This window comes from Channa argus, chromosome 12 (assembly GCF_033026475.1).
Source record: "Channa argus isolate prfri chromosome 12, Channa argus male v1.0, whole genome shotgun sequence".
NCBI lineage: Eukaryota > Metazoa > Chordata > Actinopteri > Anabantiformes > Channidae > Channa > Channa argus.
Window position 1 is genome coordinate 9707312 of NC_090208.1, and position 22971 is coordinate 9730282.

Below are 22971 nucleotides of genomic sequence, written 5' to 3' on the forward strand. Positions count from 1 at the left end.
TGAGTAGTCAAAGTACAGTACTACCAGAAGTATTTCAAAGATTGAATCTTCACATTCAGTCTTCAGTCTCCCAACAGAGCATCTGGAGAGTGAAACACCTTGTGTGATATGATTCTTGTCTTTGGCTCAAGCTTTAATCAGGAGCTTTAGCCACTGCTGCTAAATGTAGGTGTGGCAGGTGTGTTCTCAAGTGACTATGACAGCAGCGCTGTGCTGTGGTTTTCAGCAGCCAGAGTTTGGCCTGAACCTGAGTGTGAACTTAACCACACAGTGAAGTGGGGATGGATCAGTGTTTACTGTGCTGTGGGTTTGACAAAAGCAGCTCTTCTGGCTGTTCCTGTGTATTAAGGAACACACACACACACCTCAGTCAAAGGAGTTTCATTATTAACTTAAAGGTATTTAAAGGTATGTTTATAGAGGAGGTAGTAACATCAGTACAGTTTCTAAGCACCCTCATGAAAGCAATGGTTTGTGTCTATCAATTTTAGACTTTTGTGTTTGATATTTATAGTTTTTAAAATGAGTCAGGGTTCTCAGTTTCTTAGCACCAGAAACTTAATTGCAGTTAAAGTTTTAATCAAATCCCAAAATGTGATGATACACCAGGAAATAAAATGTGTAAATCTGTTTCCAAAGCCAAAGTTTGGGACCTGTTGCATTATTTTGGTGTTAAATCAAAAGGACAAAGCAGATAATTTGACTGTATCATGTACTGTATGTACTGTAGTTTAATGTAAAAGCATCAGACCAGCACAGAAACTGTTTAGCCTGTGGTTCCCCCTGCTGCTGAGAAATCCACCACTGATAGTCAACAAAACCCCAACTGCACAAATATGTTGGTACCTGTTGTGTTAACGTGAGTAGTTGTCATTTATGTCTGAGTAAAAGACATTTTCAATAACTGTTTGCACTAAAATTTGATATTTAATGACACATTTTTCACAAACATTTTCCAGAGATTCAGAATAGAGATCATGAAGGAGAGATGCTGCTTTGTTTTTTCTTCTTTCTCTCCTCCTAGTTTTTAGTGATAATTTAACTTTATGTATTTGGAGAAAATGAACAATTTACTAACTAATGTGCTTTGATTCCTGAACTTACACTGAGCTCTGCCTGAAGTGTGTGTTTGTAAAGTTCTAAAAACACAACTTGTTGCTGCTCTGATGATTCACCAGATGCAGCTCAGAGGGACTCAAACCTGTAGATCTTCCAATAAGCAGGAAAAGTTGTGTATGAAGTAGATGATTTCACAATAAGATCAGAATCAATGTTGTGTATCAGCTGATATCTACGTTGTTGTTAATAACTGTTGTTGTGCACAGACATTTATTTTTAGGTCCAGTTTTTAAATATTTCAGAGGAGACTTTAAACAAAAAGATGGTGACAAAATAAGAACTGAAAGACTCAAATCATCAAAATGTTGGATAATAATCAATATATTTGGTTTGTATCTAAATATAGAATTGTTCCTGTTCAGAGACAGAGAAAGTGATTTATTATGTTCTTGTGTAAGAATGAAGAAGAATAAACTGAGACATTACAGAGAAAATGAAATGAAAACAGAAGCCACAGATTTCCAGCTTATAAATGATCCTTCTCAACATTTGAACTCACACCTTCACAACACATTTCTTAACTGAAACACAAAGAAACTAACTTACAGTGTTTATCAGTTTGAAATGATTTACTATGTGTGAAACATGCATTTGATTTTAAAGCTTTAATAGTCTTAACATGGTGGAGATTAAAACTGTGGACAGATTATTATGACAGACACAAGAGGACGCTATTGTGTTGTGAATCCTGTTTCAGATTTTAGGTTCTTAGTCACAGAGTGTTTGGCAGCTTGAAACAACTTGATTAAAGACAGATTGAAATATGTGTAATATGACTCTTTGTCAGTTTGTTCACAGGAATCACTTTAACACTGAGCATTCAGAGATTTTAGTTTTTAGTTTTAAAATATAAAAACCAGCTCTCAGGTTGTAAACAGAACATGAGAATGTGAAATGTTTGCTTGACTTTTTCTGATTGAACAACAAGAAAATGCTTGAAATCAAATGTGAACTCAGACAAAATTAAACACAAAATGTTTTAAGTCTGGATTAAAAATGACCAACAGAAGAAACCCACACAATCAGTCTGACTGAGGCACAATTTCAGCTGCAGTATTTGTAAAAGAAAAGTTTATAAACGTTAATATTATGTCAGTTTACAAAAACAACATTGGGTTTGTTAAAGGAATAAATTAATTAAATTCTACATTTGTTGTTAGAACAAACACTGTATTTACGATGTTGGACAGTCTGTTGATTTGTCTGTTAAGATCCATGAAGAAGAAGCAAGAAGGAAGTGAAATCTGCCAGAGCTTCAAACACTAACAGAACAAATGAGTAGATGCACTATTGTTGTACTATTCATGGTATTTGATTGATATTTAATCTAAATGAATAAAATGAAAATGAAATCTGATGTATATTACAGATTTTTATCCACTGACTTTGTTTCTATCTGAGCTTACAGAACTCGGCCGTGTCTGCAGGAGAATCTAACCTGAATCCAGCGTAAAGAGGCCGAGTGAATTTGGTCAGGACTCTGTGGAGGAGGGTCATGGTTTGGGAGATGCTGTAGAAGGCCAGAAGACCTGCTCTGTGATCCAGGCACACTCCTATTCTGGAGGACCAGGGACCTGGGACTGGAGTTCTGGTTTTGTTGTGAATGAACTGATAACTTTTTCTGAAACAGTATAATGCCCAAGATTTGTCATTGAGCCCAAACACACATGTACTCGAGTCCCCAGCTCTGCTGATGTTCTTGTATGCGACTGCTACAAAAACTCCTTCCCCGCTCCACTCCACCTCCCAGTAACACCGCCCAGTCAGACAGTCTGTGCTCAGGACCTGACGACACTCAGTGAATCTGTCTGGGTGAGGATAATAAAACTGGGGACGTGTCATTACTGTTGCTTTTCTGTTCCATTCAGACAATAGCAACTGTGTGTTTGCTGTGTTTGGATCCAGTGTGATCTCCTGTGACCACTGTAAGAATGTGGCTCTGGTCTTGGACTCTGGTGCCAGTAAAACATCCCTTCCTCTCACTGCCACTGAGATTCTTTTCCAGTTCTCACTGAAGACGTTGTGCAGTTGATCTCTGAGCTCTGACACAGCTGCTGTCACATGCTCGAAGCAGCTCAGAGGACGGATGTTGATTCTGTAGGAGTCTGTAGATTCACTGAGCTGTGACAGCGAGGGGTAGCTGTGGAGAAACTCGTTGGGATCCTCAGTGAGTGAGAGCTGCTCCAGCTCAGCGTCGTTCTTCTTCAGCTCACTGATCTGCTGCTTCAGCTTCTCCTGAAGCTCTTTGGATCGACTCACTTCACTTTCCTGCTGGGTTCTGACCTGCTGCTTCACGTCTGAGCAGATTTTCTCGATAAAACCGATCAACTCAGTGAACATTTTCTGAGTGTCCTCCACTACTTTGTCAGCAGAGCAACTGAGTGACTTCATTTCCTGCTGAAGCACCTTCACACCTTTCTCTCGCTCCTGGATTCTCTGCTGAAGTTTCTGCCGAATTCCGCTGAGCTCTTTCTGCTTCTCTGTCCGTTCTGCTGCAGCTGAGACTGTGTCGTGACCTTTATGTTCGTCCATGGAGCAGAGATAACAGACGCACTGCTGATCAGTGCGGCAGAAAATCTTCATCACCTCGTTATGACGGGAGCAGATGTTCTCCTGAAGCTTCTTGGAGGGGTCTATCAGCTTGTGTTTTTCAAAGGCTGGGGATTCGTAGTGAAGCTGGACGTGTTTCTCACAGTAGGAGATCAGACAAACCAAACAGGACTTGAGGGCTTTGCGTTTCCTTCCTGTACAGACATCACAGGCCACATCTCCAGTTCCAGCATAGCAGTGATCAGCAGGAGCAGCTTCAAGTCCAGTTTTCTTCAGTTCCTCTACTAAAACTGCCAACATGGTGTTTTTCACCAGCACAGGCCTCGGCCTGAAAGCCTGACGACACTGAGGACAGCTGTTGCTGTTCTTCCAATCCTCTTCATCCCAGAAGCTTTTAATACAGTTCATGCAGTAGTTGTGTCCACAGGGAATAGTCACAGGATCCTTCAGTAGATCCAGACAGATGGAACAAGAGAAGGTTTCTTGGTCCAGCTGAACTCCTTTCTGTGCCATTTCTCCTCTCAGTGATCAACTGTTTCATTTCCTTAGAACTGAAACGAGTTTTGAGCTCTGATCTAAACAACATGTGTTGCTGCAGTGAATGCAGCCTGTCTGCACCACATGTTGGTTACACCCATCTTCACAATGTAGATCTAAAGGGGAGGGAACAAGGGAACATGTGACAGAGGAAACTCATTGCGTTTGACAGCAGGAAGAGGGAGAGGACTCTTATGGTAACATGTTTATTGTAACATCAGGATAATTTTTCTCATTCCAAATCCAGCTGTTTCTTTTATTGGTTCAAAAACAGAAGAGTTTATGAAGTGTATAATACAAGCTTAAAAGCTTGTGAACCTTTGCTCTAAAAGGTTGAAGTCCATCACTTGGTGTTGACTAGGGTTAAAATAACCTGGTTTAACCAGCAGAGACAGTAGTTCTCATGCATCAATACCTGCTCTGAAAAAAGTGAAATCATCTACAGTTCAAAAGTTGCAGTAACAAAGTAGAATAAAGATAAAACATTTTAATGTGAAGAACTTAAAGCTTCCGGGGTTGAATCCCACAGGTTTAGGCCCTAAAATGTGTTTTAAATATAGATGTTCAATGTGTTGTGTTGTGGGTTAGGGAACTTGTGTTTTTTAGTGATTATATCTGGAGTCTGATGAGAATTTGTACTAATGTCAGCGTGATGCAGTTGTTCTAATGTAGATTTGTAAACAGCATTGGAGAACTTTTTCTAGGCAGGTACTTGGACTTCTGTATATAGAGTTTATGTTATGCTGCCAGAATTCTGTGATTTCAGACACTATCAGTCCAAATCATACTACTACTACTACTACTACTACTACTACTACAACAAACGGTGGAGTTACTTTGCTATAAATTCTCCATAGCTTTTGTGTTGTGGAAGTCCTGAAGTCAAAAACACAACATCGGTGTTTTATATACAATATCAAGAACAGGACAATCACATCAAATGCATTTAAAGCAATTAATAAAATATAGAAAATGATTTCATAATGCAAACATAGGTATCTCAGTTGGTAAGGCAGTCGTCCACAGACCACAGGGTCAGTGGTTCAAAAAACTGTGCCAAACATGCAGACAATGATCTGCTGTGGCGACCCCAAACTCATGGGATAAGCTGAAAGGAAAAAACTGTTTCATAATGCGCATAAAAGGTAAAACACTGTTTGAACAATGCACCAATTACTGTTTATCATATTTTCCAAAGTTAAATGATTTATGTTTGATTTGGCTTTTATTTTTCATACTGGTTTTAATATTTAATGACACTTAGGACCGAAGTTAGATTCCAGACCTGGACTTTACTCCTGAGACCTGTTACAGAGTTATAGCAGCTGATACAGACAAGTGACTTCATGTAGTTGTGGGTTTGTTCTATGAGAAAAACATTTGAAACCAAAGGAAACATAATATCTCAGTAGACATAACTCTGATCTTGTCATAATTGTGATACAGAACAGATGTGGATGACATATATGAAGCTTCACCACAAGGGGGCGACTACACCACCTGTAAGAGCTCAATCCCTGCTACAGAGCTGGAACAAACTAAACATCTGTTCAGTGGAAAATTAAACCATCCTTTACAGCTCAGAACAGAATCACTTCACAAAGACATCATACTTAGTGTATTCACACGAAGGAAGATCCCTGAAGATTCTTTGACTTTTGACCCCCAACATGTAATCAGTTTATTCACAGTAATGAGGGCGACAAAAGAGATGGACATGATTTAACAGCAACCTTGACCTTTGAACTAAGGCCAATAATCATTATCCCTGAGTCCAAGTGGATGCTCAGTAGGTGTTCCTGGGATACTGCAGTCACAAGAATCTAAACGACATGAGGCCACAGCAACCTTGACCTTTGACCTCTAACCTTTTCAATTTTCCCAAATTTGAAAAAAAATAAAATAAATCTTACAGGCACTAATGTGATAATGCATTGACTAGAATGGGACGGATGGATGGACAACCTGAAAAATGAATGCCTCCGATAACAACAGGTCCACTGTAGACCTGCAACAAATGGACTCAAAACAACCAGAGAGGTAAACCCTGATAAGTAAGGCACACACACAGGACTGATATCGTACCAAATAGTGATTGTGTGCCATGAACCGGTTTCCTATGCTAACGTGACCCTGTTCCCTAACCACCCACACAATCTGAGAGTGGGTTCCAACTCAAGAACAACCCCAGGCAAATTTAACACAACAGCAGCTGACCTGAGATTGAAGATCATGACTAAGATGGACACTATGTACCTCTGAGGTAGAGACTAAGTAAAGTACCACCTTCTGAAAGTCTGACAGAGGAGCACAACAAACAATCACTACTGAGACCAACATGCTGATATACTGTACACCACAGCAATAGGGGTCCTTGAGATGCTTGGTTATAAGTTCACAATAATAATCCATAATGAGCAGAGTCCTCTATGGAAAAGTTTGAATGCCAAGAGTTATGGTGGTGTTGATGGATTTTGACCTCTCCCCTGCTGTTTATTATTTGTTTATGACTATTTGGAGTTAAGTGGTTTGGGAGGGCTCCCTGCTCTTCTTTTACACGTTCCTTATCTACGGTGAGGAAAGAGAGAGACCCAACGTAGATTCAATATCTCTGTGACGGCCACACAGGTCATCTGACTGTTGGTTACCCTCCTGCACTGAACACCTTAGATGTTTGATTTACATTTAAGTTAGTCATCTGACCTCTGATTCACTTGTTGTTTCATTCAGCATAATAAAATGCTAATCCATTTTTTCTTTTTTTAAACACCTGTCTTGTACTGATGCTCTGATGACTTGGTCTGATAGATGGGGGTCGTCCAGACAGAGTCCTGTTAGTCTCTCCTCTCCGTTTCATCCTGTTTGTTTGTCTCAGTCCATGGAGATAGTGACAGAGATGAAAAGCCCAGAGGTCAGAGAAAAACAGCTTCATGGACCAACAGGGTCAAAGGATTCAGGGACAGAGAGAAGTCTGCTCTCTGACAAACTGAACTGTTAAACCACTGAAGAGGGATTTTCAGTCTTATCAGTAGATTTAGTGAAACAACAACTCAGAGCAAAGCAGAGTGTGACCAGCAGAACTGCTGCTGCTGTCAGTCCCAGTCCAACGTAGAGTCCAATCCTTCGCCGATTCCCTGGTTCTGGACTCATAGTTGGTCTCTGAGGTTCAGGTTGATCAGCTGCAGCTGTAAAATACAAATGTTTGACTTTTCTCAGACTTTGAGCATAAATTCATCTTTTCTTTCTATAAACAGAACATTTATGTTTTATAGAGGGAGTTCAATCTTTGAACTGCTGCTGAAACAATAATAATCTGAAACTTTACATTTGCAGATTAAGACAAAGTACAATCAAGAATATTATTTTGGTTCCAGCTTCTCAAATGTGAAGATCTGCTGCTTTTCTCTGATTCACATCACTGGAGATTGAATATTTGTGTGTTTGGGACAAAACGAGTAGTTTAAAGAGGAGGACAAATCAGGTCTCTTTAACCATGATGGACAGTTTTAGTCACAGCTCCACCCTGTGGGTTTGTCCATCAGTTGGTCCAGATCTTTGGTCCAGACTGAAATATCTCAACAACTACTGGATGGATCCAGATGAAATTTTGTGCAGATGTTCATGATTCTGATGACTGATGACTTTTTCTGTAGTTTTAATGAGGTACATTTGTGATTTTGAATCAAATTTCTTGACAAAGATCAATGTTTTATTTGTCCACTAATTTAGTTTATGAACAAATGTCTGCAAAACAAAGTTTATTCAGCTCATCAATAGTTTGTGTTTAATACAAATTACCAAGTGAACACCTGAGTTCTACTGATCAACTCACCACTGACGTTAAGCTGACATTCACCAGAGCTCCGACCATAATCTGTGCTCACCACACACCGATAGAGTCCTGAGTCTTCAGTCCTGAGTCTGAACAGTTGAAGTCTGATTTGTCTTTCTCTGAGGACGTCTTTGTCAAACTGGACTCGTCCTGAAAATTGTTGATCCTGAGACTGTGAGACCTCAACACCATCATGAATATGAAACAGGACAGGGGTTTTGTCATCAATAAACAAGCTACAGTAGATATAAAGTGAGTTGGAGGAAGTGTCAGGTTTGGTGGTGAAGGTCCACTCCAGTGTGATGTTTTGGTTCTCTTCTGCCTGATAGGACGTCTGTGTCACATTCACTACAAATGTCCCTGTTGAGGACACAGAGACACACAGTGAGGAGCAGAATAACTGAGAACTCTGATCATTTATATATAAAATGATCAGAGTTATATATATATATATATATATTTGTTTCTGGAAAATATAAAAAAATATAAACTAACCAGAGACACATGAGATCAGGTTGATGAGCAGCAGGATCCTGAAGATCATCTTCATCCTGTGAGAGGAGACAGAGGAGGAGAGTCAGAGACACATCACATCAAAGTTACAGGAGAAGAAAAAAATCTGACTTCCCTTAATAATTACAGATCAGGATTAATCATCCAGTTTGCTAAACTCGACTGAACAAAGTACTTTATGATTAGTGAGAAAAACAATGTGAACTGTAAACTATCAGAATATATAAAACTTAACCTTTTATTTAGTATTTAAATTTTTAAATGTTTGCAGTACTTTGTTTGTACTGTGAGAAATAAACTAGAGAAATTGATTCATTTTCACCTAACAAACCTTCACTAAACTTTATGGACATTTTATAGCTACACTGATCTTAGTTTAATCCAGATATTTTGGTATCAGTGTATATAGTGGCTGATTAACAACAAGTTGCAGGACAGAAATGTCCAACTATACTTGACTTCACTAGACAACTTTATTTAGACTTACTTAGAAGTAAGTGAATGAATGCAAAAGAATCAGAGGGAGAGAAAACAAACAGAAGACATTAATTTTAATTACAGATCTTTCAGATTTTTAGACTGTCAAGGCTAAAACATTTGCACAGAGGATATTTTAAGAATCTTCTTACATCACATACCAACATTTTCTGTTTTACATAATACTCCAGACTCTTATCAATAGTGTGCTTTTTTTACCTGAAATATAAACTGTGCACAGAATCGATCTTCATAGTGAAAACTCTGATAAGTAAAATTAAACAAAATAGGAAGCAACCAGTTGTTATTAGAAATAACACATTTTAAGGGCAGGAAGTCATTCCTGGAGGGGGGTTACTGGGTTTATCTTTCTAACAGCCCTAAATTACTCATATTACACACACACACACCTGCAGAGCAAAAAGTCCACAGAGAAGCAGACAAGAGAGATTTGAACTTTAGCTGTACTCGGACAAAATTCTTCATTTTGTCATGTTTATTTGTGTTCCACAGCACATCAGCGTAGCGTTGTGGACCTGTGACATCACTACACTACAGAAAGAACAGAGTGGTGCGGTTATTACAGCAACGGACAATTCAAACTGCCTGGAGAGGAGTAAATTTGACAATATTAGAGATGGCTTGTTTTTATTGTTCAAAAAGTGTCTGGACATAGGACAAGCATGGAAATTTGCGCAAATCATCAAAAAGAACGGCTCTGAACTAAAACCCGAACCCCTTTTGTTCCGACCCAAGAGCCGTTCGAAGACGCAGTGATAGTGAACGTCCCTTAACTACTTAATAGGCAGCGAGGTGACAGTGTAAATCCACAACACGGTTATTACATCATAGGGAAACTTGGTTATTATTTGTATACTAAATACAGATAACGGAGAGACGGTCTAACAAAAACCACAAAGGAAAATAAACTACTATTACTAGCTGCCAATTTGGAAGTTTGAATGAATTTACTTAAGAAAATATTAAGTGTATAAACAAATTAAAACATGAATAAATACTGCATGCATATATATTTGAATTTAATAAAATGATAAGACGGTGGGCAAGATATTAGAACCCCGAGCTTACGGGATAAGGAAGGGAAATAAACTCTAAAACAAATGATATAACAGAAACAGGTCTTTGACAAAATAACGTTAAGAATTGTAATAACGTTAAAAATCGTAATGCTATCTTGATATTAATCAATACAAACATACAGGTCTAACTACACAAACACGGAACAATAACAACTTGCCAAAGTTACAGACACCAGGAAGAATCTTAACATTTCGTGGCTTTCGTGAACGCACCTCGTTGGTCCGCTACTTTCCACGCGAAAACAAATTTAAAGTCATAAAGTAATGAAGCTGAAAACGTTACACTGCTCCCACATTTGCATCAACTAAACAAGAAAAAAGGCAAAATGATTTCGGTTTATCAAGCGGTGTGTTCATATTTATTCATTCATACGTGTTCACAACAGCCGGTGTCTTACTTTAAACAAAGTCATGAATCACTACAAAACAATTTCCTACCTTTAAAAACAGCGTTTTCCTCCGAAGAAGATCGTTTGGCAAATCCGCAGGAAAGACGTTTTATAATAAATCACAAGCCAGTGTGGATAAGTTAAAAGTTCCCTGTAGATTAAAAACCTTTTGATCGTGGTAGTGCTGTAGGAATCGGCAGGTGACAAAGAACCACAGACATCGTGGAAATCCGTGGACCCTGTTATCATAAATCTGTATGTCTGGAGTTCTCAAACGTCCTCACTCACCGAATACATTAAGGAAAAGCAGCAGTGCCACCAGGGTTTCTGCGCTTCCGCGAGTTTCCTTTTGGGAACTCCCACAATAGTACCTATGCGAGGGACACGGGTACCTTGCATTTAAGGAGGGGCAAGTCCACCATCCAAGTCTGAGTCTTTGATGCGATCCATGGCTCACAATCCGCAATGCGACAGAAAGACAGAGACAGACAGAGCACGGATTTCAAGAGAAATTCTAATATGCTATTTAAAGTAGACTAAGAGTTGCGTCAGGAAGGGCATCCGGCGTAAAAAAAAAAAAAAAGCTGTGCCAAATTAACATTTTTTTTTTTCGCATAGGTACTATTGTGGGAGTTCCCAAAAGGAAACTCGCGGAAGTTCCGCTGTGGCGACCCAGGGTCGCTGTGGCGACCCTGAACTCACGGGATAAGCCGAAAGGACAAAAAAAAAAAAAAAAGTTTAAATACAGACACAGGTGGTACAAAGTCAGAGCTGATTTTAACACTTTATACACCGATCAGGCACAACAATATGAGCATCTGGGCAATTTAATGCAATCCTATCCAGCAGCTCTGCTATGAATCCTACTTTTTCGAGGTTATAACCTCTCAGTTTAGCTTGAAACTGCCAGAAAGGTGATAATTCTACTATGTGTTCATTATGGAGGTCAAAGTGAGTAGTGGAGTCGTACTAGAGCGCATTATAGGAAGAGGTGGTTCTAATATTTTGACCACCCTATTGAAAATGAATGAGGTGGTCAAAATATTAGAACCACCTTTTCTTATAACAGACATCGATAACTGTGGGACTTTAATTTGCCAGATTCTTACAGTAGGCATTTTTGATTTTACAGTGTAAGAATACTGTAACAATTTGGACAATTTATGCTTCTCTGCTTCACTATTTCTACGTATCTGCCCTGCAACTTCTTGTTGCTAATCCACCACTATATACAAAGATGTAAAAATATGTGATAACTAATAACATTGTAGGACTAAATTTTCCACAACCACATAGAAACAATTAAATGAGGTTTGTGAGGCTGTTGATGTATTTCAATTCAATTCAATACAACTTTATTTAAATAGCCCCAGATCACAACAAAGTCATCTGAAGGTACTTTACATAATAAAAGTCAAGACTACACAGCCCTGTAGAGGAAACACAAAAAAATCCCCCTCGAGCAAATGGAAGAAACCTCCAGCAGAACCAGGCTCAGGGTGGGCAGTAGGACCAGTAGGTACAAATCCAAAGCTGGGGACACATACAGAAAGGGACAGCGAGTGAGACAGACAACTAGCAGATAAAGAACACACAAAGTAAATGTCACACAGTGGTGGAAAATAAATGTGGGGGGAGAGAACAGGAGAAAGGAGGAAAGGGGCTCAGTGCATCGGGGTGGGGCAGTGTAACCCTATAGCAGCATGACTATAACTATCAATCAACACGTGACAAGAAATCCAACCACAGATGTCCATAAATTAGGTCATGTGTAATAATGTGAAATGACTTTTAATGTCCTATGTTCCACAGAGTCCACTTTAAGTAACATAAGGTTCATCCTGTTTGAGGCAGATTTGGTTCAATTAAAGTCCATTTCACATGGAGCTTCTGGTAGGCAGGTCAGCATCAGGTCCAAATCTAGGTAGGAATAAACAAACTCACCTGTAAGAGGTCATACAAATGATTTATTTCATTTTACTTTACTATTTTACCAAAATAATCTTTAGCACATTATTGTGAGTTGTTGATTCAAAATGATCCCCCCCACCCCCACCCCCACCCCCTTCCTCTGCCAGCTGGACCTGCTGAACAGAGTCAGAAGAGCAATCTATCAAAGTGAGTCACAGTAATGTCGGGTCTTTTTTTAATCAAGTCTAAACAACTTCACTGATGTAGAAATGCAGCTAATAACAGCAGCCCACTAAAAACATGCCGTTGCCGAGTTTTTCTAAACCAGATAATATTTCTTATTGTTATGCATAAAATACAGGAACATATTTTGAGAATTATTAGAGAAGCAGGCAGCTGAAAAGGCTCAGCACCGGTCAGCTGAGAAACTGCTTTGTACTTTTGTACTTTTGCCAGTGAAGACAACACAGAAAATGTGAGGGAAGAAATGTGAACTGTGCTCAACCACTGGTAAAACAAAAACCTCTAAAACCCCATCAAGTATTCATGTGTGTGTATTTGTAAGATGTAAATTTATCATCTCTTAATGCCAGAAAGAGAACAGACACTTTGACCCGAGGTCTTCAATTACTTTGTTTTGTTCTGATTTGCTTTAATAGTTATTCTTCCTCATTTAATGTCAATGCCATTAATAAAATCCAAACCTCTGACATAAACTTGGCTTGTTACTTATTGCACTTATTGGGGAGGAGCTCAGCTGACAGGATCCACCTGCAAACAGTAGGTCTAATTTATTTTAAAACTACCAACTTTTAACCCTTTACGTGTACACTGAGATATTAGGAAACAAAGTACTGCACACTTGACTTAGTGTGTGTACTATGTACTGAGCTTATAGATTTGCATTTTTATAGACAGTTCTTCATGCATAATACATTTGTAGGTTTTGTGTAGCAAAGAAATCAAAAATTCAATCACTGACCCCTGATTAGCACAGGGACTTCATGAAGAATGTTTAAAAGCTGCCGTGCAAGTGTGTTCAATGGTGTGAAATGGGCGTGTGATTTGAGTAAGAATGAAAATAACTTCCCCGTCACTGCAGGCCATTTCCTTTCTCGTAGTACATTATTTATTTGAGGGTATTATACGATTGGAACTGCATATTGGTTTCCTCCTTTGAATTAGAAAATGTTTCACTTTAGACAAACTTAAGAATTTGATCCAAAGTTTCGAGTCGAAATGTGGAGCTAAAACTAACTGTCCTTACCTGATACCACAAACTCTCTCAGGAAAGACAAAATACTGGATGAAATGCAGATAGAATCGGGCTTTGCTTCGATTATTGACTCTCAATATGTTTTTGTGGATGGCTCATACACAATTATGTGAACATGACAATGATACATACTAATACTGCAGACTGAGCTGCCTTGAGCTACATTCAGTATCACACATTAGTGAACAGTGCCAGTCACACCCTTACCAACAGTGGTAGAAAATAACCGAAGTTGTGTTACAGGTTACAATCACACTACACGTTTCATAATTTACCACTTTCATGACAACAAATCACTAGCAACACATTAATCTCTTCAGTAAACTAGGTGTCAGCTCCTCCTTCCATGGTCTTATTTAAAAAACGGATGGTCAGTTTTTAGACCTAAAGCTGCTGAATTCATGGTAAAATGTAGCTTCAAATGGTGGTGTCACATTCACTCCATCATGTACCTCCTCTGCTTCTGAAGGAAGGCAGCTACATGTGCTAGTGTGGGGTGGGGTCACAAATATCTACTGTGTTTACTTGGAATGAGTGAGGTCCAAAGAGCAAAATAATGCTACAAGAGCCATATTGGCTCCTTGTTAGGGGATTTGTTTCTGTCGTTCTTTAATTCTGTGCATCCTCACTTTATTTCTCTTGACGATTCATCAGTGTTTTATTCCAGTGCCACCCCACCCCCCAGCCAAACTGGGGGGTGGGGTGGCACCAACTAAGAACACTGGTCCACAGCAAGAGACAGGGGGGAAAAAAAAGTCAAAGTATTAAAGTATCAATGTCAGTGGGTGCGTTTACAGGAGTACATTTTTGAACTTGTATTTTTACATAAGTACAGCTTTTATGTACTTGACCCACCAATGTTTACCTGCAGGGAGTAAACCACCCACCCAATCAACCCCCAACTCACACACCCACCCAACCACCGACCCGCACACACCCGTAAAATGAAAATAATAAAAAAAGCACAAATTGCTGCTCATCTCAATTCATTGCTCACAGAGAACTATGTAAATATGATTGTTATACAGCCATGTGCTAGTACCCCCTTATTTTAAAATGTATCAATGAAAATGAAATGTAAATAAAAAAATAACTTTCTGTGGATGTCAGAAACACAAAGTCCTGTTTCTTTGTGATACTCAATGAATTAAATTAAAGCTTAATTTCAATATAAACTCTTGTGTACGACAACAATTTAATACTTCAACACATGTTGTAGGAGTCGAGTACATGACTGATAGGATTTAAATATTTCTGTTGTTAGAAAAGCATCACAGAGCTATGGTGCATCAACTCCATTATTTCTGTAAATCAGTTGTGAGCAAGGACTCAATGCTCAATTATTATATTAAGAATGTAAACAGTTTGTTGTCTTGTTGCTATGGTTACCTGCAGTATGTTTAATGTATCCTGAAATACAATTTTATTTCCTGCCAGTAGAAACCAGGATTTACTGTGTCCACAGTTTCCTCTGATCTACCCAAGGAGTCTGAGTCTCTTATTTACTTGACAAAGAAAACAGAAGAACCAGAACAGCTGTCAGTCCCACAGCGCAGCAAATACTGGTCCATCCTCGGTTAACTGTGTGGTTTAGTCCAGGTTCAGGCTGATGTCTGGCTTCTGTAAAGACACCACATAAATCAATCAAAATAACTGCAACAGAATAAGGTGCAACATATAGTCCAGAGACTGATTTTTCTTCTCAGGTTCAACTTTATCAAAAAATAAAAATGGAAAAAAGTGTTGTGTTCTCTTTGACATAGATGTTTGCTGCCATCACTTGTAGGTCACTTTGGATAAAAGCAGTTGCCAAATGACTAAATTTAAAATGTAAACATAAGCAAGACGTTAGAGAATATTATCTCCACAACTATGCAACAGCATATTTTTCCAGCCTAACTGCTGGAGTATTACCACTGATGTGGGTTTTAAAATATTTTAATGAGTCACTTTGCCGTAGGGCACTTAACTGCTGCAGCCGTTTGCAAAAAGGTAATCATACAGACCACGAGGTGATGCGTCAAGACGATACCTGCTGACAGTGTAGGTATTCACTCCCTGTGAACGAGGGTGTGAGTGGTCGCATGTCGTTCTGCGTCTCCTCTGGCAACAGTAAAACAATGGATTTGTCATTTTCATAGTTTGTTTCAACATCACCATGACACATCTGTTTTGTGGCTCAAAAATCTTCTTCAAAATAATTCTCCACTGTCCAGACATGAAAACTTATTATTATTTTTAAACTATTATTTCTATTTACATGGAAAATTGAAAGCATTGTCATATCCAGAAGTTCTGGGGAAAACCCGTATTCCACAATACTTGAGCTTTAACCCAGCTGCAACAGTCACACACTTTATTAGGTACACATGTCCAATCTACTGCAAACCAATACAGCAGCTCTGGCATGAATTCTACTTTTACAAGGTTACAATTTCTCTGTTTTGAATTTGTCTGAAAGGTGATAATTCTACTCTCTGTTTATTACTGAGGTGGGTTGTTTGGTTTCCTTTGTCTTTGTCTTGTTGTGGTGTACAACACCTTTTCACATCCTCACACTGACTCTGACTGATTATGTCCTGTAGTTTATGTAAATACACATACTTTCTTTGGTCTTCCCACTGTGTGTATTCCCTGTTATTGCCATGATCTCTGAGCTGGGTTGCGACTTAAGTGTATTATATTAAGAGAAACAATCGTGCAAATATGCAGTGTTGTGCCAAAGACATAAGATATTTCATTTACTGAAGGAATCACTTCTAAGTACAGTAAGCAAGAAAGAGTTGCACTGTTTGCAATTTCCTGGTTTTAAGGGAGATTTTACACATATACATTTGCATCTTCTTTGTAGTATAATCATAAGAATTAGCAATATGTAAAAAAAAGGTGTGCGTCATTTTCTTGCAATGTTTTTATTAACACATTGTAAAAATGTCATTTAGTACAGTTACAAACATTAACAATATTGACAAGATACAACCTTGCATATATCTGTTATTTAGAATTGTGTAACTTTTTTTAACAATCAAAATACATTCATGTAGTATAATCACAAGCACTGGCAATATTTCCAAAACTCCAAAACTTCCATTGGATCTTTCTTTGGCAATATTTATAAAGCACATCTTGCATATTTTTTTATTCTTTTGAGTAAAAAATGTTTGTGTGTTTTGTGTATTTTTTTCTACCAACATTTACCCAAAATCTTTGAATTTGACTGTAAATTGATGACCAAAAAAATGTATAAATAAATAAATAAAAACATAAGTCATTAGCAGCAAATAAAAAAAAAAAAAATTGACCCTTGTCAAAAGTATACATCCTTATTTTACCATGTAGTATTGGTCCTCTATTTCTTTTCCCAAGTCGTCTTCCGCTAAATGTCCCCACTGCAGGGTCTGTTGGTGAACATTACAGCCCTTAATGATGTTTTAGAGTTAGTGAGAGATGGAAGTCACCTACCTCAAAATACACATTATGAGTTCCTGAACCTATACTTACTACTTCATCTAAAAGATTATACTTCTATGTACACTTCTACCACCTCTGCTACAGTACACACCCATGTGTATGCTGCCAGGCCACACACACACTGATCTGATATAAAGCCTTTAGCATGCGGACGAATCAACATGGACTGAGAATAGAATCACTAACGGTAACTAACAGAATCCCCTCACATGGGGAATGACTCCCGGTCAATTTGGAGTTTGAAGTAACACTGTAGATCTGTGTGAGAAACTGAGACAATTGTGAGTGCAGAGGAAAAACTGGTTCAAACAACTCAAACACAAAAATAATTATAAAACCAAAACACAAATAGCAGACTCATACATTGTTGTCACTTGTCTCCACAAATGCGTGCTGCCAGAATTCTGTGATGTCCCGAAACTATTACTCCAAAACACACTATTACTACGAGTACTAGAAACAGTGCGGCTACTGTCTTTATGAGTTCTCCAGAGTCTTCTTGTTGTGGAGGTCCTGAGGAAAGAAAGCAAGAGGATTTTAACCAACTCATAAATGCAGACAACAACCTGTTTTCACAAATTTTATTATGAGCTTTTAAGTACTAGTCAAATTAAACTTGGCCAGATGATGGTGTTAGAAACAATTCCTTTTTAAGTTCTGTGGACTGTTGTACAATTTGACTTAAACCATTGTTTAATGAAATCATGACATGTCAAAGCCAAAAAGGTTGGAACCAGTGGTTTAACATCTAATGATGTGTTGCGTTTTATTTCATAAATGTATAAACTTGACTTAAATTTACTAAGTAAAAAGTTAAAACTTGGTTATAAACACTGGAGAAACAGTTTTAATAAAGGCTTCAACAATTTCTGAGGATTGTGCTGTAACAGTTTTATGCGAGTAGTATTTTGGTTTTATTCAACCTTTACGTGGCACAACTGTACCACCTGTTGGCCAGCGAACATTAAGACTTTCACTGGCAACAGATCGGACTCAACAAACGGTGTTTGAGGACAGATACTGTACTGCCTATGTGTTTCTGTCCTTCTGCGAGTTGACTCCGGTTTATTCTTTCACATCTAATATTGTCCATTCTACTGAGTATAGGTTGAAAAAAAAAAAAGCACAAAAACTAAAAAATAAGACCCAATTTTTTTGCCAAGTATATAGTTTTCTTTGCTGAGCAGTAGTTTACAAGGTAAAAGTTTATACATTTGTGAACTATTACGACATAAATACAAAAGCTCTCCATGTTGACTTACCTGTAGTAATTTTCAGTTCAGACTTTGTCTTACTGTTGTCCCCACCATCATTATTCTGGGCCACAGTCAGAACAAATTGTTCTGTTGGACAAACCTGTATTAGTATTTTACTGTAGTGCAGTAGTACACTCATTATTTGTACATTTTCTTTTCCGATTCTTACCAGAAGCTTCAAGCCCCCATCTCTTCTTGTTCTTGTCATAATTAACAGCTAGATCACACCTGTATTTTCCAGAGTCTTCAGCCGTGACCGTGGACAGATGAAGTCTGATTTGTCCTTCTCTCAGAGCATCTCTGTCCACCTGAACCCGTCCTGCAAACTGCTCAGACTGTGGATACTCAGCACCATTTACCATGTGATACAGAAGTTTGGGAGGATCTGACTGGATAAAGCAAACGAGGTTGGTGAGAGACAAATCAGTTTTAGTCTGAGTGTCCCAACTGAAGATGACGTAGTTCTCCTCTGTCTGATAGAAGAGCTGAGATAGTTTTGCAGGAAACATCGCTGTAGGGGACAGAAAGAAAACAGAAGTCAGATAATTTACTAATGTCTAACTTTATGACTTTTGACTCCAGCCTTACATTTAAAAAAGTAGTGTGTTTTTTTTACCACCATAAAAATAAAACCAAAGCTACAACAATGAGTTGATTGACTGGCTGCTGGGAAACATTGTACTCAAGCCACAGGCCTTTCATTTCATAGACTAAACACTATAGAAAAATAATTGAATTTATATTGCGTAAAGCCCTACTAACCACAGACTGAGAAGGTCAGACCCACAAGCAGGAAGGTCCACATCATCTTCTTCCTGTGAAAAAATCGGTTTTATGATTTATTGATCTTAGGGAACTGTGGTTATGGGACCCAGTTCCATCCTCCAGACTTGGCCTCATTTCTCACCTGGCCTCATAAGCTTGTTAAGTGGGTAATAGGGCCGGTGAGAACAGAGCAGAGTCATAGAGATGTAATGTTTACAGCTTTGGTCAGAGGTCATTAGTTGTGGCCTCGTTGTGGGATGTGTGGAGTGCTCTTTCTGGGGATGGATGAAAGGGCAGCATGGGAAATGGGAGAAAGGTTGTGTCTGAAGCCGCATCTTCTGTTGAGAGAAGGATTCTCCATGTGAATATAAACGGCTTTTCTAATACCATCCTGCTTCTCTGTCCTAAATGTGTAAACTGTCATCCTCCGACGTGTGTCCTTTGGTCTTCAGGTGTAGGTACACTGCTGATTCTGGTCCTGAGGTGTTGCTCCTCCTCCATGCTCTCTTGGTTTCTCCAGTGTAGAGCTCTGTACACTGCTCACTTACCTGGACTGCACGTAATACCTTGCTGGTGTGTTTAGGTGTTCAGTTTTTTTAAGTAATTGTGTCTGTCTCAATGTGTTGGTGGTTTTAAAGTGAACAGGTATGTGGTGTTTCCACATCACTACCTTTTCAGCTCTGCTATGTGCATTTTTCTTCTGCTGGATCTTGACGCCTTCTTTTTGGCTTTCAAGAAACTGGGGTTGTTTTCTTTAGGACCTTTCCTGAAGGACAAAGGACACCCATTTGAGGATGACAGTTTGCACATTTTGGACAGAAAAGACGGTGGAAAAGATGAATATGAGAGGAGTACGTGAAGCCATTTATGTCACATGGAGAATCTTTCTCCAAACAAAGGAGGAGCCCTCAGACACAATCCATCTGCCATTTTTCATGCTGCCCCTTTCATCCATCACCAGGAATAAGACAACTTTACACGTCCACCAAGGAGGACACATCAAACGATCCCAGAGTTTAAGAGTGAAACATTACAACCCTATGACTCTGACCTGTTCTCCCCTCCCCTTTAATCCACCTATCTACCTGAGTTTGTTCAGACCAAGTGAGAAACAAAATCGACTCGAGGAAAGAACTGGGTCCTCTAGCCAGCTGTTTCTCAGACTAAAGAAGCTGCTTGGCTGAGTTGATACAACCCAGCCTTTGGATAACTAAACCTGGATGACCAAAAACCTTCAGATACATGGAGAAGATGTAGATTTGATTACAAAAGAACATTCTGATAGATCCCCTGTACACTGAATCACCAGAATCAGTTTATAATTTAAAAATATATGATAAGTGACTAAAGTATTTCAATGTACGTTTCATTCTGACTGAATTTCCTAAGACTTGTTGTTCTCAGTAATAAATATTAAAAGGATTAGGAATTTTTTCAAGAGGTTTAAAAAAGGTGCAGCGCTCTAGTTTTAGCAGCATCTAGTGGTCGTTTTACATATTGCATCTGAACGCCTCTCCAAGAATGAAACAGCCCGTCATGTTCATAAGGTGCCATTAGGCTTCAATATGTCAAATGGAACTGTTAATTTAGACAGCTTTATATTAAAAAACAAAAACTTAGACACATAAAACTTTATCAGAGATATAATATGTAATAAGTAAATGGGTGTTTACACATATGAATACTGAGTTAATGTTTATGATCTAACCAGTGCACGTGTATTAGGACCACTGTACTTTAAATACCATGTTTATGTACGTGTTCTGTACGTACTGATTTAATTCATTCATTCAGAGTGCAGTGCCTCGGTAGAGTACATTTATTCCAGCCAAAGTTAAAAAAAATTAATAAAAGCACTGCTACCTGTTTATATTTCTCCAGTTGCTTCAAGACACCAACTCTTCCATAGCAAAGCTATGTGGACAAACAGGTGAGGACACAGTTTTCCTGCTGTATAACATCACAGGCACAAGACACCTGACAATGAATCACATTAAAAATATTTAAAATATTCATAAGACACTCAGGTAACTTTTACGTGATAACAATTTCTACCTAGTGTATATATTAATGGTTGGGATTACATTGAAATTTCTATTGCTAAGCACAAACTAAAAGGACACATACTGGTCATTTTACATTTCAGTTATGTACACAGTCTATCGGCCAGTTGACAAATTCTGAACATATCTGCTACATTTAAAATCTACAAAACTGTTTCAGGAGCCAAACAGATTCAGGTTAAAAGAAATTAAATAAAATGCATAACATACTGATAATTGTGGGAAAACAAGTTGCAATGTGTCAGTAAAGCTTTAAAATGAAACCAAAATTAGCCTTTAATGCTCCGCAATCACAGATTCTGTGCAAAATGTAAACACTATTTTATCTGTTAACACGTCACAAGAGTTAAAACCTTAAAGCACTGATTTTAATTTTACTCAGCCAGATGTCTACTTTTTTTTTTTCAATCCACCAAATATACAAGTTTTAACCTGGTTTGAAAGCGTTTTCCTCTTTCTCCCCAACAACCCAACGTATGTCAAAACACAACCCGCAGTACCACAACTGATGCACACATTTAAAACAAACTGTGAATTATACTTCATGTTTTAGTTACTTACTTGTTGGGATCAAGCTGCGAACAGTTGGTCTTTGTCACCAGATTTATTTAGTTTTAAGCCAGATTGTCGAAAGGCTTCATAACACAACTAACGTTGTGCTTCAGATCTGATTCAGTTCCGACTGCAGACTTGGAAAACTGGTCTGTCAAAATTTCACATGAATGAACAGAAACTGAAACGTGAAGGTAAAGTTACACCTGAGTTGTGAAGTTGGAGATCTGGATCGTTTTTGCTTATGTTGTCACCAATAAATCCCGAGGACTGATGTGTGGGAATGCTTTATAGAATTATAAACATTGAAATTAAAACTTAATCTTCACCTCTTGTGTCTGTATTAGTACATTTATATGAACACTAGTACCTGTTTTCTTCACACACACACACACACACACACACACACACACACACACACCCACACACTGATAAATAACCGAGAGGGAGGAGACGAGTTCTAACTAAACCTGAACTGATAAGAAGCTAACCAGTCCAGTCACCCTGAACGAGACTGCGCATGGTCTGAGGAGTGTCCCTCGTTTGTTTCACAAACACCAGCTGCACCACTTGAGCAACTATAAAGAAGCAGCCCTTCATTTTCAGTGGTGTCATTGTGCATTGTGATTGTTTTTGCATTTATCATTTAGAGAGATGGTTTAATTCAAGTCTATAAAATGTGAAGCTTCTTTGGTAGCTCAGCATCAGGTCCATATGCAGGTGGGCACGCTGACAGGTAAATAAACTGCCTACAACCCAAAGCTGCTGAAGTTCATGAGAAATTCAAATGGTTTAGTATTTAGATCCATGAAAAACCTCAGAGCCAAATCCTGCTGTTTTCACAATCAAACCTTTATATTGAGTCAGCAGGCTAAAGTAATGCAACAGATCTCAAAGTTAGCAGCCACAAAACAGATATTAGTGTTTATTAGTCCATGTAAAGTAGAACAACCAACTCACCTGCAAACATGGAAGATTTGTACATTTCCATAAGTGTTGAAAACAAATACAATAGGCTTGGCATACTACAATTGCAGGACAAGTGATTATATTTAGAACATTTTGGCTCAATCTGAAGCTTTATTAGTTCATTTGTGTTTAAAGAAGTTCATATTCAGCAGAGCAGTGGATGTGGAACGTTGTAACGGGGCAGTTTTTTA

The 22971-nt window shown here is 38.5% G+C and overlaps 2 protein-coding genes across 7 annotated transcripts; both read right to left on the reverse strand.

Moving 5' to 3' along the window:
• Positions 1-1709: 1709 nt before the first annotated feature.
• Positions 1710-10882, reverse strand: LOC137137778 (tripartite motif-containing protein 16-like). The gene is made up of 4 exons (XM_067524425.1): positions 10567-10882; positions 8534-8589; positions 8039-8398; positions 1710-7391 (listed from the first exon to the last, which is right to left on the reverse strand). Exon 4 carries the CDS (start codon positions 4180-4182, stop codon positions 2512-2514), a length of 1671 nt encoding a protein of 556 aa, XP_067380526.1. The 5' UTR covers positions 4183-7391; positions 8039-8398; positions 8534-8589; positions 10567-10882; the 3' UTR covers positions 1710-2511.
• Positions 10883-16600: 5718 nt separating this feature from the next.
• Positions 16601-22121, reverse strand: LOC137138292 (uncharacterized). Of its 6 annotated transcripts, none has more exons than XM_067525345.1 (7): positions 21821-22092; positions 21060-21146; positions 19867-19962; positions 19194-19246; positions 18601-18942; positions 18438-18518; positions 16601-17688 (listed from the first exon to the last, which is right to left on the reverse strand). In XM_067525345.1, exons 3-7 carry the CDS (start codon positions 19887-19889, stop codon positions 17546-17548), a joined length of 642 nt encoding a protein of 213 aa, XP_067381446.1. In that variant the 5' UTR covers positions 19890-19962; positions 21060-21146; positions 21821-22092; the 3' UTR covers positions 16601-17545. The 6 variants fall into 6 exon arrangements, with proteins under 6 accessions (XP_067381446.1, XP_067381445.1, XP_067381448.1 ...); XM_067525344.1 differs by having other exon boundaries at positions 21060-21173; XM_067525350.1 differs by lacking the exon at positions 16601-17688 and adding an exon at positions 17695-18272 and having other exon boundaries at positions 21060-21173; positions 21821-22121.
• Between the last annotated feature and the right edge of the window lie 850 nt (positions 22122-22971).

Coding starts and splice junctions, on each gene's coding strand:
- LOC137137778 (XM_067524425.1), bottom strand. CDS start 4,182: ATGGCACAGAAAGGAGTTCAGCTGGACCAAGAAACCTTCTCTTGTTCC.
- LOC137138292 (XM_067525345.1), bottom strand. CDS start 19,889: ATGCACATAGCAGAGCTGAAAAG. Junction 18,943..19,193: donor TCTGACCTTCTCAGTCTGTG/GTTAGTAGGGCT, acceptor TGTCCCCTACAG/CGATGTTTCCTGCAAAACTA. Junction 17,689..18,437: donor TGAACTGAAAATTACTACAG/GTAAGTCAACAT, acceptor TTCTTTCCTCAG/GACCTCCACAACAAGAAGAC.